Raw genomic sequence first — 15,443 nt, 5'->3', positions numbered from 1 at the left:
AGAATCAGTTTTTCCTGCTTTTGTATCTTCTGTATTTGCACAAGGATTTTTTTTTTAACATGCAATAGCAAAGTGGTGTAGAAAATCCAAAAGAAACTTCTGATGAGTCTCAAGGCATTTGCAATACTCTTTGAACAAACAGTGATTATTCTTCTGTTGAATGAATGAATGAATGAATGAATCACACAATCAGCAGATCACCTGACCACATATTTACTGAGTGTCTTATGTGTATAAGGTATTGTGTTAGACACTCTGGGAGACATAAAAATATCTAGGCCAGGGGTTCCAGTTGCTTACCATCCAGGAAAGGCAGTAATTATAAGACAAGGTGGAAAAAAAGATCAGTGCCCGGTTCAGGTAAAGTACTTCCTCGTTTAGAGATGGGGAAGAAAAAAGACTTATGGCTCTGATGCCAGTTGAGCAGAATTTTGGAGAACGGATGGAATTTAGACATGAAAGATCATGGCCTTCTAGGAAGAGAAAATCAGATGGGGAAACAAACTATGTAGGTAGAATAAAGTTGGGTATAGAGAGTTTGTAACTTAAAGTAGAGTCACTAGGTGGTGGGGATAAGTGACTATGAAGGGGAATCCAGAGAGAAGGATGGAACCAAGGGAAGAAGGCCCTTGGATGCTAGGCAGTGAGGGATGGGGCTGGGGGCTATGAAGATGGATAACAAGTTAAGTGTTATGTTTTGCCACTTACTCTTCCTGTACTGTGTTGTGCTGGATGGAGTGGAGGAGAGAGTGACTGGGATGGGTGAACATGGCAAGACCAGACTGGCATCTGCTTTCCATCTGGTTATGTGCTTCACGTCTCTTCAGCCAAGCCACAAAGAGGACTGGTGACCTGTGGGGTGGCCCTTTTCCTCCTTCCCTCTCCACTCACTCTTCAACTTCTTCCTCCTTTGGTGGGTCCCTGCCACTCTTCACAATACGCCATATTTTTTCATCTCATCTCAAGCAGTGAATCTACGTGGCTATCTCACTGTAAAATCTATTTGGGGCCATAAACTGAATGAAGCCAACTGGTGGGATTTTTCCTGCCTTCTTTTTTTCCTTCTTTCCTTCTTTCCCTCCTTCCTTCCTTCCTTTTTAAAAAATGCCTCATACTACCTGTTGGCCCTGCAGGCACTTAAGTTTGCCACTCCCATTTCTACCTTTAAGCTTTTGAACTTGTGAAGTACAGAAAATATTTTTCTCTAGTATATTTTGACTAATAAAACTATGAGATGCTCAGTGAGGATTCAGTTTTGAAGTCAGTCCAGGAGATGTATGAATAATATCCAAAGTCTGAGGACTTAAGGTTGTCATCACAGCCTTACTAGAGGATACTTATCTGTGAGATTATCTGATATCGGAAGCAAGTGTAGACTTGTCATTTAGAGCTCAAAAGAGATCTCAGAATCTTCGAGATCAGTGAAGAAGATTCTAAAGGCTTCCCAGAGGCTACTCAAGAACTGGGGCTCAATTTTTCAATGGGGAACTTTAAAGTGTAAGTAGTTTTCTAGGTCTCTGAGATATTAACTCTGGGGTGGGGCCTGGCCTGAGAATTTGAGAATCCTTTTTCTTTTTTTTTAACTGCCCAGATTATGTTAATTCAAAGCTAATGGTAACAGTGATTACTACACCTCAGGACTCCTAGCTTCAGAAGCCCCCATCTAAGCCAAGTATCAAAGATTAGAATGTTGTCTTCATGCTAGTACTAAATAAACATGATAAACATGCCAGAATATTAACATTCCTTGGCTCAGAAGTAGCACAAAGTTTCCAACGAATATTTTTCCATTTGGTAAAGTGGCAATCTAAATTGGGACTCAATAAGCCATTTTCATTTTGAATAAGGAAAAGTGTAGCCCCCTAACTTTTTTATTTTTCACAAATTGGCCTTTGTGCAGAAAAAGATCCTTGCCCTGCTCCAGATGAAACTGAGGCACAGGGAGATGAAATGAGTTGAGTGGGGTCATCATGGCATTCTTCACATTCTGAATTGCTGAGAATTTTGTGCATAATTACTTCAACCTCCATAGTATCACTGGGAAGAAAGAGATTTATAAATTCTTTGTGCCTTCCGTTCCCAGCAGTCTCTTATGTATCTTTTTATGTGTTTGGGGTGATGTTTTGGAAAAAAAAAGATCTAATAACCTACCTTCATTGGTAGCATCTTTCAGTCATTTCTTTGTACTTAATACGAACCTTACCAGATATACTAACTACTAGCTGAGAATTTCTGATTCTTGAGAAAAATGTGTGACCTTAGAAGATGGGTCAAGAAGTCTGGAAGATGTAAATACTCAGTAATAGTAAAAAATTGCAAGTTTAAAATGTGTAGATATATTTCTTCTGCTGTTAACTTGTGATTGGATAAAGACATCTCTCTGGAATTCCTTCTGGTTATAAAAAGAGGCCATCTTAATTGGCTTGTTTTTGTTTGTGGTTATAAACTATTCCAAACCTTCTGGTTCGAATTGAGGATTACGGATTATTTCATTTTAGTCCTTCACAACCCTCAAATTGAATTAAAAAAAAAAAAAGCAGAAGTTCTATTTTAAGCCTTTACAGCATTCAACTAATGGCTATATTCTGTTCTCTTGGCCTCTTCTGCCTCTGCTAGAAATGTATATTGTGTCTCTGCACCCCTAGGTTTAGAGATCATAAATGTATTGAATGGATTTGATTTCCTAAAAAACAGTATACTGGCATTTTGATTGGTTGGCAATGAGGACCCTTCTTTAACCGTCATATATCCAGTTTCTCCAAACATTTGAGAGTCTGGGTCACCTACAGTGGAAGAGGCAGAACTGAGTCACTTTTTTGCTGATGAGCTAAGGAGGTCTTCACTTCAGTGTCTGGTGAAGCAATTAAAGCTTGCAGAGTAGCTTGGGGTATTACCAGGATGCAGCGTGTTGATGATGGTTTACTGAAGTGATTTCCATTTGGCTAAACATTTGATGGCAAGCCAGAGGCAATACTTGGAGAGAGGTTGAGTCGGGAAATGGGTCTTGAGTAAATCTTATCCTAGAGGCAGACGACCATGCAAGTGCTGCCTTCTAAGAATGTCAGCTCACAGCCCCGCCTCGCCCCATGGGTGAGACCGGACCATTATTTCCCAACTGGAAGAAGTCACTTGTTTTCTTGCTGGAAGGATTAGGCTTTCACATCAGATTCTGGCTTTGACATCATTTCAAGGCATCCTCTGAATCTAACCCTAGTTCTCTGGACAGACAAAGCCTCTTGCTTAATTCAAAATTCTCGAGGCCAAAGATGATGTCATATCGCTTTGAAAGGCTCCAGTTCCTGGAGTACTACCAGGAAAAAAAAGTCATCTTCCTTGAATTCAGTCCACCCTCAAGGTGTCCTGAGGAAAAAGGCTTTCTCACAGCAGCCGGGGCAACACGGCTCGCAGGCAGATTCTCCTTCTGACTTCATAACGTCCTACACTTTCTTACAATTAATACAATAGTGGAAGCACTGTTGTCCTGAAAGATTTCTGATGACTGTTTCCTCACCAGGCCACAAAAATACCAAAATTATTTCATCCTAGCGACCTCAAAGGTAGGAAAATAAAGCCTCCAAGACTGTGTCTTGGGTTAAATAGTTTTCCCATTTTTTTTAAAGTGACAGACTATTTTCATCAAATAAAATTATGGGAGGGACAGATTCCTTTCCCACTCACTGGGCCCATTTTCTTGGCAGGGATTAGCATTGTTGAGAGTTAGTTTCACACCACCTTTTAAAACACCACCTGAATTCTAAAAAGCAGTTTGAAAACCACTGTACAGTCTGCCCTCTGTATCTGCGGGTTCCACATCCGAAAATTCAACCAGTCTTGGATCAGAAAAAAATTTTTTTTTAATTCCAGAAAGCAAAACTTGAATTTGCCAAGTACCGGCAACTATTTACATAGCATTTACGTTGTATTCAGTAGCATAACCAATCTGGAGATGATTTAAAGTATACAGAAGGACGTGCACAGGTTATATGCAAATTTTATATGGGACTTAGGCGTCCACAAATTTTGGTATCTGCAGGGGTCTGTGGATGCAGAGGGGTGACTGTATTCATAAGCAGTGAAAACTTCATGAACATGATAGGTGTAGAGTGCTTTTCACAGAGCTCCTTGGGTCTTATCCACACTAGGGAAAGAAGTGACTATCAAGTGTCTTCAAAGTGAGATTAAGTTTCATATGCACCTAGATTGGTTTACTCTACCTGGGTGTGGTCCTCTCAGTTTTCCGTCTTGCTTTATGGTTAATTGTATGGCATTATGAATCCTGCTAGATTGTGAACCCTTAAAAGCGGTGACGTCTCTTTCTTTTCATGCTGTCACCCCACCCTCAACCCTCCTCCCTCCCTCCCGCCTCGGAGCCTCTGTACCTGGTAGTGTCCTAGAATGGTAAACAGCAACAGATGTGTTGATGTCAGGAATCCAAGAGAAGTAACTGCTTGGATGAATTTTCTTTAGGAAACAGACAGCCAGAGTTCTTTGTATCCTTAAAAACCTAAAATAATAGAAGGTCAGGTTGAAACGTGAACATGTCCAGGAAGCCTGAGGCTTTATGAGAGAGTTGACCAAGCTAACCCCATGGCTAGATCAAACTTTCCAGCTAAATGGGGCTGGGGGCCAGATACCAGGAGGCAGACATTGCTTCTGCCTGAGACTGGGTTTAAAGCTTACACACACCCAGAGAGGACAACAGAATAAAAACCCAAAGCCAGTGCATGCCTAGGCACGACGAAAGCCTATTAGTACAGAAGGCAGATGTACACAGGTGGGGGCAGGATGCCCAGGAGCTGTCCCAGCTGCGTCCTCCTCTCTCTCCTCGTAGGGCTCTGAGACCCCCTGTAGGTTTGGACAAGGCGAGGATTTAGACGTTTCTTGCTGTAGAGCCTATGGTCAGCGTTTGAACTGAAAGCGCATCTGGGCACAAAAAATAAGAGATGTATACCCAGGAGAACTGTGTACTTAAAAGCATTTAGCAGTTGGAAAGAGCACATTTTATGACTTTCCTGTGGAAAGAAAATATCTCAAAATGGCCTGATTCATCCAGGCTGGCCAGTGGAAGCTCAGTAAACAGTTGAGAACCCACTTCCTTGAAGGCCCAGCCCTTGTCTTTTCTCCACTGGTAAAAACGGTATTGAAAGACCAGAACCTGCTAGCGGGGGGCTAACACAGACCCCTAGCCAGCTGCCTATGGTTTATTAATGCCAAGTGGTGACTGATGCTGGCTTCCCGCTGCCACAGTTTCAATCCTAGCGTGAGGAAGATTTTTGGTTTTTCCTTTTGATAATTCATTATTTATTCTCAAAGAAGTTTTGTCATTTCTGTCATAGGCATGTGTTTATTAACAGGGCATCCCCTAGTCTGGATGATGGGTTGTGGGTAGGGAACACGGCCAGTTTCCACACATATCCCTGTCAGCGGTGGCCTCTTGTTCATTATGTTTTTCACAGTCAGTAGTACTTTGTTTATATATTTGGTCATTTGTTTATTTTGGGGGATCTGCCACTAGGATGCAGTCATCTTGGGTGTTGGGCTTTTACTGTCGCCACCCAGCTGCTAGCACAGTACCCAACAAATGGGAGATATTCAATAAATGTTTGGTGAGTGAATGGATGGATTCTGGTATAATTGGGACCTATCTGTGATTTAATGGTGAACCTATGTTCTAACTAGAGACACAAGTGGGCAGGGTGGCAGGAACCACAGTTTTAATGGTTTTACTTTAAGAGAGTAAAATCTCAGAGCACTGGTAACCCAACCCACCCACTTATATTCTTGCTGACCTCGTAGCGATGCTATTTTCCCACTAGTGAGAATTTGAGAACTTGTAGCAGAAGCTATGGGTCCCACAGTTATCTCCTTCCTTCGAAGCAAAAGGCCCCTGGAGTTCTATATTGTCACCCTGCTACACTGTTCATCAGGTCTTTCTGATATGGAGGCTGCTTTGATGTCGTGGAAAAAAGTCTGCTCTTGGGACCATAAGACATCGGTATGAGTCCTGGCATTCCCACTCTGCTGCTGTGTGTCCTTAGGGAAGTCGTGCAACCGCTCTGAGACTTGTTTCCTTTGTGAATGAGATTCCTATAATCTGCCTCACAGGCTGATAGGAGGATTAAATGGTATCATGGATATGAAAACTCTTTACAAAATATAAAATACAGTGTACACAAGAGATAACAAGAATGACGAGTGATGGTTTCTTTCTGAAGTGATTGCAGGAACACACATGGGCTATTTTCCAGGGCTCACACCTCACCTGAGGGAAGGGAATATGGAGATTTGTTTCAAGGGACTCAGTATTCTAAGGGCTTTGAGGAATAAGGTAGATACTTGGAAGAAGGGGAATCTGTTTATTCTTCTGTGATACACAGGTCTAGAATGGATCAGCCTGAAACTGCAATATTTAAAAGGTTGGAGGGAGATTGTAACTAAATATAAAATAATTACCAAAATATGTATTTTGAGTACTTTTAAAGGGGCTTGACAAAACATTTATTATTATCATCTAAACCAAGCTACACATACAGGAGGATTTTTAGTTATACCTACTAGCAGATCTAAGAGGTGGCTCAGGCTAACAAGAGCTATTGAAACAAACTGGTTCAAGAATGTTTCATGGGGGCCTCCCTGGTGGCGCAGTGGTTGAGAGTCCGCCTGCCGATGCAGGGGATACGGGTTCGTGCCCCGGTCTGGGAGGATCCCATATGCCGCGGAGCGGCTGGGCCCGTGAGCCATGGCCGCTGAGCCTGTGCGTCCGGAGCCTGTGCTCCGCAACGGGAGAGGCCACAACAGTGAGAGGCCCGCGTACAGCAAAAAAAAAAAAAAAAAAAAAAAAGAATGTTTCATGGGAAAGTGAACAATGCAAAACTCACATTGTCTGGAGGTCCTACTTGGGTCTGTGAAGAAGGGTTTATGGAAATGAAGGGGTTCTCTTTATTTGAAATGGAAAGGGTGCCATTTACCCTATGATATTTAACCACCCTTCTCCTCCTTAGATCGCAATCACAGAGCCCCTGGATGCATGCTGAGATTTTTTTTCACGCATTGCTGCCTCTAGCCCCTAAGTGAACTCCGCTGGCAGCTCTGCGGGTGTTTTTCAAAAGAAGCCTCCTGTTCTGATTGTTTAAATGCCACTGGCACCTCTGCCACGCCCTGCCCCCTGCACATTCCACTAACAGAGTTTTCCTGGAGCCCTGTTTAGAAACGTTCACAAAGATCTCAGAACTTGCTCGGTCTTACCAGTTTCAAGGAAACACTAGATTGCTCAGATGTAGTAAATGACGTGGTTTCCCCAAATTAATCATTTGCTAGATCATGCACCTGTTATTTTGTAAAATCTTAATTTATATATAAAAATAAAATTAAAGAAAAAAAAAGACCATAGTATGCCTTTCGGTATGTTGCAAGCTGTTTGTTATTTTAACTTTGGAATATGTTAATTTTCATAGGATTTGATGGATATCCCATTTTCCTGACCTAAGTGAAGAAAAATAAACAGCTTGTGACATAGACAGTTTCAGATTTTGGTTTTGTTCTGATGGTTAGAGGAGCTGGCATAAAAATACAGCCTGAGATGACTATAAATTTCATAACCAACTTGATCATTTTAATTAATTTGTGTAGGAATTTTATTTTTAGTCTTTAAAGTAGGCAACACATCACAATAGTTGAAAACCAGAAAATACAAAAGCATGTTTTATGAAAACTCTGTCTTTACCTGTGTACTCAGCCACCCATTACCATATCCCTTAAGCAAGTAATGTTAATTCTAATTCATTTAAACTGGTACACTAAGATATATTTTAGCTGAAACCTTATTTTATTTTGATGTTTTATCACATGACATAAAGGAACAGAGTATAAGTTTGGGACCTTGGGGGCAAATACCAAATGAATATCCAGGGAGATGCCTCAGATAAAAATGCGCTAAGGGTGACAAAATATAGAGCCCAAAGCAGAATTCCATTTTTACTGTAAAGAAAAATGCTAAAAGTGAGATCTTACTATAAGCCCGTAAGTCTCCCATGTATTCATTTGGACTTCTCTGTTTCTGGGTTTCCAGAATAGACCGTTCTCTTCTGACTGTTGCGTATGTATTGAATCCTGGCACTGTGAATCTCTTATGATGCAAGATTAAATTTCTCATTGCCACTTTTTTCAGATAACAGCCCGCCGTCAATGGAAACATATTTATGATGAATTAGGCGGTAATCCTGGGAGCACCAGTGCCGCCACTTGTACCCGCAGACATTATGAAAGGTAAGGCGCCCTTTCTTGGAAAGTCATTGATTAATTAAAAGTGTGTTAATTGGAAGTTAATTGGTCAAGCATAAGACCTTTTAGGAAACAGAAAATATCCCTCTGGCACTTTACTTTGCATCCTGCCTTGTGATTTTTAGGGAACATGGCTTTCTCTGGTTATGAGGGATGAAATTAGATGAAGTTCCTTTAGTTTGGTTTTATCCTGTGACCACCTGCCTGATAACACTTACCCCTTACCCACCCCCCACCAAGCATACATTATTCAATATGTTCTGTGTACTCTGTAGGTTTATTTACTGTGAGAACTTTCAGCTTCTGGAAAACTTTGAGCTTCTGGGGTCTGTGGTGTTACTATGAGGTTGCCATGTAACTGCATTAATATTGAAAAGTATTCATGTTGACTGTAAAGTGGTCCCAGATAAGATCCATTGTTTTTTCCCATCTTGGTGTTTTTCTTCTAATGCTTTTGACCCAGGAAATCCTTTCTTGCCAAGCTCTGTGTGGTTTGGTTTTCTAATAATTTCAGCTTCTCTCAGAAAGGTGATGATAATGCAAACAAGAAATAATGCCAAATTGGCCTCCTGTGAGGGTTGTATCCTCAGGAATTTTTCCCCTTTGCATTAGGACTGTGTTACCCACAGTGCTGGGGACCAGTTAGCATAAATCACGCGTTATCCTTGCTCTGTACTTCCAGCGCCTACTTAATCTCTTTAGGTCATAACAGCTTCCTTATCACTGGCGTTTCCCTGCAGTAGTGTTGACCGACTTGGCTTCATGGTTTCAAATTCAGAGCTTGTGAGATCCAAGTAGAGGTGTCTGTGTGTCTGTGTGTGTTTTAATGATGGCCATGGATGGAATGAAGTCAAGACACGGTCAGCGGAGCAAACGGGCCAGTTAGCTTGCTCCTTTGAAAAATAAAACACAAGTGCTAAATTTGATGGTTGCTCTTCACATAGTCAGTTACCATTCCAACTTCAACCCACTTGCTTAACACCCATCTTTGGATCATACAAATGCATCTTCAGATAATGTCACCTCACACATCAACTCTTAGTCATATTTCTTTTGAGTCCAGTTATATTTTTATCTGCATTGCACGTAACACAGAGCCTCTTTTAGTATGGCCATTCAGTGAAACTTGGAATGTTTTTATAGGTATAATCACAGAAAACTGAGTTGGGTTTAGTACCCTACGAAAAATTCCCACAAAGTATTCCCAAGAGATTGCCTTACTTGACAGTGTTATAATCCAGAAGGATTTTTTAAAAATTGATAACAGGAATTCAAATTATTACTTTTCAAAGCATTGTTTGCAGTACACTGCGCGAATTTTTAAAGTGTGAGTATTATTTCTCACAGTATTTAATACAAAAGCCCGCACCCACTGTACGTAACCCTTACAGCAGTGAAGTTCTAGTACGACAGGCACTGGTACCTGGGGTGAGTGTTCTGTAGTGTCTGAGGCACCACAGTCATCTTGTTTGGATTATGAGTCAAGGCTTTAATCAAAGCATTTTCATTAGCAACACTGTCTCTACTTTCAGGTAGTGAACCTCCCTTAGCTCCATGTGCCAACCTCCCCAACGTGTGAACCATCACACTTAAAGGACCAGATAGCAATTAAAATTTGAAAAAGGAGTGTTATCTCAGCTGGGAGCTGGCTCACCTAGTTAGAGTGAAAAATTAATCAAATGTATTAGAAAGCATCACATGGTCAAAAAACAGATAAGGTTTGGCATAGAAAAAGGATTGGATTTCATAGTACTAGGTACGTGTGTGTGTGTGTGTGTGCGTGTGTGTGTGTGGCTGTGTGTTTAATTTACTCAAGCAGTTGTGTGGATAAAAATAGCTTCAATCTTAAATGAAATGCCAAGATATGTTCTTTTGAAGGTTGTGTACTTTTGTTTTATGATTTACCTCTTCCTGGAGTAGCAGAATCCCACATGCCTTCAGTCACTCAAAATGGAAAATTCTAATAGAGATACCTCCAACTTTAGCAACTAAAAACATTATTAAAGATTTTTAGAGATTTTTCTTCTCTCATTCTTGGGAACAGACTTCATAAAGGTTTAGTCTCCCACTGGAATACATTTTTTGAAAAGCTATGTCGGTTACTCCTCCAAATCTAGAATTTGTTTGGTCAGTGTATCAGTCAGGATCCAGGAAGGAAAATAAAAACCCACACTAAGTATTCAACAAAGAGAATTTACTGTAGGGAACTGCTTAACAAGCGTCTGTGTGAAGCAGTCCACTAATCTGGAGGCAGTAACTATAGGTTTCCTAGGGTTGAAGGAATAGAGAAAAGAAGGTAGGTTATCACCACCCAGAAGTTTGGAGAGTGGACCTCACCAAACTGGGGTTCAGATCCCTGATAGGTAGAGGCACCCAGCCAGTACTGGTCCTTCAGGGGCTCAAAGGAGAGGCACCGTGGAGCTGGGCGCAGACCTAAAGAGGCATGCTCTGTGGCTGGGGCCAGACCTCAGAGGAAACGCACTGAAACTACTCAGGGATTGTTGAAAGAACCAACTGCTGCTGCTACGTCATTGTTGGCTTGGCACTGAAATGAACAGCAAGCAAAAGGGAAGGTGGTCCCTCCTCTCTTCCCCTGGCCTGCTAGGGCCCCATTTGCATAACCCCAATAGGAAGACAGCTGACAAGAGAGACATGTAATTTATGTTGTCCCAGTCCCAGCATCACCAAGCAGAGCACAGAAGAGTGGATTTGGAGTTGAGAGACAGCAGTTAGCTGTGGGCGCCCCATGGGGCCCCCAACATAGAAATCCCTGCACAGAACCTGAAACCCAGGTTGGAGCACAGCTGTTCCGGGGTGATTAGCACGGTCCTTAACCCATTCTTGGCATTTGCATTTCCTTTCTTTTTTTTTAATTTAATTTTTATTTTACAGTGGAGTATAGTGGATTTACAGTGTTGTTTGTTTCAGGTGTACAACTAAGTGATTCAGTTATAGATATACATGTTTCCATTCTTTTTCAGATTCTTTTCCCATATAGGCCATTGTAGAGCATTGAGTAGAGTTCCCTGTGCTATACAGTGGGTGCTTGTTGGTTATCTATCTTATGTATAGTAGTGTGTGTACGTTAATCCCAAGCTCCTGATTTATCCCTCCCCACTGTATTTCCCCTTTGGTAACCATAAATTGTTTTTGATATCTGTAAGTCTGTTTCTGTATGGTAAAATAAGTGCATTTTTATAATTTTTTAAAACTAGATCCCACATATGGGTGATATCATATAATATTTGTCTTTCTCTGACTTACTTCACTTAGTATGACAATCTCTAGGTCCATCCATGTTGCTGCAGATGGTATTTTTTCATCCTTCTTTATGGCTGAGTAATATTCCATTGTACATATGTACCACATTTTCTTTATCCATTCCTCTGTCAATGGAAATTTAGGTTGCTTCCATGTCTTGGCTATTGTAAATAGTGCTGCAGTGAATATTGGGGTGCATGTATCTTTTTTTTTTTAAGAGGCTGTATTTTTTAAATTAATTAATTAATAAGTTTTTTTTTTTGGCTGCTTTGGGTCTTTGTTGCTGTGCGTGGGCTTCCTCTAATTGCAGTAAGTGGGGGCTACTCTTTGTTGAGGTGCTCAGGCTTCTCTTTGCGGTGGCTTCTCTTGTTGCGGAGCACAGGTTCTAGGCATGCAGGCTTCATTAGTTGTGGCACATGGGCTCAGTAGTTGAGGCTCGCGGGCCCTAGAGTGCAGACTCAGTAGTTGTGGCTCATGGGCTTAGTTGCTCCGTGGCATGTGGGATCCTCCCAGACCAGGGCATGAACCCGTGTCCCCAGCATCGGCAGGCGGACTCTCAACCACTGCGCCACCAGGGAAGCCCTGTTTTAGTTTTTTTAAGGAACCTTCATACTGTTCTCCATAGTGGCTGTATCAATTTACATTCCCACCAACAGTGCAAGAGGGTTTCCTTTACTCCACACCCTCTCCAGCATTTACTGTTTGTAGATTTTTTGATGATGGCCATTCTGACTGGTGTGAGGTGATACCTCATTGTAGTGTTGATTTGCATTTCTCTAATGATTAGAGATGTTGAGCATCTTGTCATGTGCTTTTTGGCCACCTGTATGTCTTCTTTGGAGAAATGTCTATTTAGGTCTTTTGCCTGTTTTTTGATTGGGTTGTTTTTGTTTTTGTTTTGATACAGAGCTGCATGAGCTGTTTGTATATTTTGGAGATTAATCCCTTGTCCGTCACATCATTTGCAAATATTTTCTCCCACTCTGAGGGTTGTCTTTTCATTTTGCTTATGGAAACCTTTTGCTGTGCAAAAGCTTTTAAGTTTAATCAGGTCCCATTTGTTTATTTTTGTTTTTATTTTCATTACTCTAGGAGGTGGATCCAAAAAGACATTGCTGCAATTTATGTCAAAGAGTGTTCTGCCTGTGTTTTCCTCTAAGAGTTTTACAGTAGGCATTTCCTTTTGCCATCTAAGTCCCTCTTGCATTGTTGTGGTCAGATACAAGGGATGTCATGAATAATTAGTAATCTATAATAGTTAAATCAATCATCTGCAAATATTGGTATTTTTTTAAAGAAATCAGACTCTACTTACCGTAATGCCACCCTCACTCATTTGAACCACGCTCTAAAGGAGTCACCCATACTCCTGTGTGTTGTGGTGGGGAGAAATGTCTGGGAATTACTCTGCTAGAGGTCTTACTTCTCTTTGATGGTTCTACCAAAGAAGGGAAGAGTATACACTCAGATCTGTCCAGGGACTTGAACCAGTTATGCTTTGGTCAAAGAAAAGGCTGAAGCTCTTGACTACAACTGTGTTGAGTGATTTTGGCAGATTTCATTCATTCTTGCTAGTTATAGGCTGTGCTAACACAATTAAAACAGGGATGACTAGATTGGTGAAGGGCCATTGTCTTCCAGAAGGTTCAGGGAGTTTTAAAGGGTCAGGATTTTGTGAGCAAACATCTAGTCTGGAGATGCCCTTGGAAATGTTTAAAGCCTTCCAAACCAGATGAGAATGATTGGAGTTCCCCCTCTGCTGCCGGTTCACCTGGGCTCTTGTTTTCACTCTAATACAGAGACTGGCTCCTTTTCCTATTTCCCTACCACCAGCTTTGCTTTCCTAGAAGATGAAGAAGCAATGAGTGATCTACTATGCATTATCCACTGATTTATTTTTCATGCAGTGTGGTTCGTGCTTCCAGTAAATGTTTTCATTTTTCAACAAGAAAAAAGTAGCCGGTTCCCTCAGTAAATGTTACTTGTATATTAGTTGGGCACTTTTGATTTATTAATGAATGTAATAATGAAAGTGCAGATTGTTGAAAAGAATCAATGTTGTTTTTATTTAAGGCATAGCAGGAATGGTAGGTACAATGCCTGTGAATGCATCATTGTCGCTGAAGGCCTGACTGGTCCAAACTTGCCTCTGATTGGTTTAAATCAAATAGGTCCAAGCACTTCATAAAATGTCTTTGTCAGCCTGGTTTTGCTTCCAAACCTATTCATCTCTGTCAGTTTTTAATATTAGTACCAGGCTCCTGGCCACAGTCCATTAGTACTGTACTTAATTGCTCATGTTACAGATGATCACCAATATAAAAAGCATTAACGTTTCCCCATCGAAAGACTGTTGCTATGTAGATGTCTCCAACTCAGCAAAGCTTATGAAGTGTGGTTATTCTGGACACTTCTTATTCAGGATTTATAGATAAAGTTACTGTAGATTATAATGCAAAGAAAAATGCCCACCTCCTTCTGTGCAGGACACTTCTCAGTGGAACATTTTCTTTCTCGTTCAACTCTTCGTTGAAGATGCCCCAAATAACTTTATCAGTAAAGGAACAAAAAAGGAAAATGGTTACTTTAGTGGAATTCTCTTAGCTTGATTTTCTGGAATAGTAATTCACTTTAAAGACTGTTTTCACGTGCAGATTTGTTTTCTTTTTTTTTTTGTAATGTTTTTTAAGCACATGCAAGGGGGAAAAAATCGTTACACAGAATACCAGATTACTGGTTTTAATTTTCCTTAATAAATTACATGGTCTGTGTCTGTGGAGCACATGAAATTGTTACTAGGGATTTTAAAAGGAGCATTAAGGCAAAAGTACTTTATGATGTGCTTTTCTGAGTATTTAGAAAATCATAAACAAATGTATTTGTTTGTGGGGGAAATGAACAATTATGCCTCATCTTCTTATGTACTTAATGCCCAATTTCAAAGTCTACCCTCTTGCTTTTCCCAGAAGCATTCCTGGGGTGAGACTGTCATGCCGCCTGGCTGAGGCGTTTTCCTGGGCAGTGACTTGGGGTGAGCTGCACCCAAGCCCCATGCATTTGGGCGGAACCCCAGTGATAGTCAGATGGAGCTTTGGCCCTTTATTCTCTGAAGGTGGAAGGCAGTGTGTGAGAGGTTCACGTTTTAAATAAGTATGTGCTGTAAGGTAAATGCCAAACATACATCAGGTTCTAAGGGACTCAGCCAGTCATACTGGGGGAAGCCAAGGGGAAGTAAGGTGAGCCACAGCTCTGTTCATGTCCAGCACAAGACTTGGTGCATTCCTGCTCATTTTGACATCCTTGGAGTTAATCAGTACACAGCTCAGGAGGCCACAGGCAGGATACACAGACTTCAGGGATCCTTTAGCAATCCTCTCGACCAGTGTTACTCAAGTGAGGCTCTTCTGGCCCATCTGTGCTCTGTGAATGGGGCAGCTATGCATAACCACTGATACACTTACATGGCAGTTTGCCAGAATAATTTTTTGTCTGTTGAATTTTTTTTAAATGGGGGCTTGCATTTTGTATGTCTTTTAAAATTTCTCATTTTCCTGTTAATTCCTTTTTATGGTATTTTACAAAAGTATCAGTCAGCAACAGACGGGAAATTTAGGAAACTGGTCCCTCTCACCAGGTCACTGGAGAAGCAGCGCTCCATACCAGCGGTCACAAACTCAGATGTTGAAGGGGGCAGGTAGCATGGGTGAGCACAGGTGTGGCCAGGCTGGAAAGTGCAAAACCCACAGCCGGGCGAGAGAGAGGCCCAGTGGGATCAGCGACACTTACCGCCTTAGAAGGACACAGTCTCGGTGCTTCCACACCTTCCATGTTCTGGAGATAATTTTTATGTGAAATCACCCAACTTACAAATACTGGCTCCAACATTTCTGAAAATATTTTAT

At 41.2% G+C, this 15,443-nt stretch overlaps 1 protein-coding gene across 2 annotated transcripts in view; it reads left to right on the top strand.

Moving 5' to 3' along the window:
• The window catches only part of ARID5B (AT-rich interaction domain 5B), a 192,244-nt gene that overhangs the window by 157,270 nt on the left and 19,531 nt on the right, over positions 1 to 15,443 (top strand). For both annotated transcript variants that reach the window (XM_082640341.1, XM_082640342.1), the window contains one exon: positions 8,168 to 8,265. In XM_082640341.1, coding sequence (XP_082496467.1) covers positions 8,168 to 8,265 — 98 coding nt within the window. The remainder of the gene's footprint in view (positions 1 to 8,167; positions 8,266 to 15,443) is intronic.

Source organism: Mesoplodon mirus, assembly GCF_964341445.2.
Source record: "Mesoplodon mirus genome assembly, chromosome: 2".
Taxonomy (NCBI): domain Eukaryota; kingdom Metazoa; phylum Chordata; class Mammalia; order Artiodactyla; family Ziphiidae; genus Mesoplodon; species Mesoplodon mirus.
The sequence above is the reverse complement of the archived record's forward strand: the minus strand, read 5'-3'. Positions and strand labels throughout refer to the sequence as shown.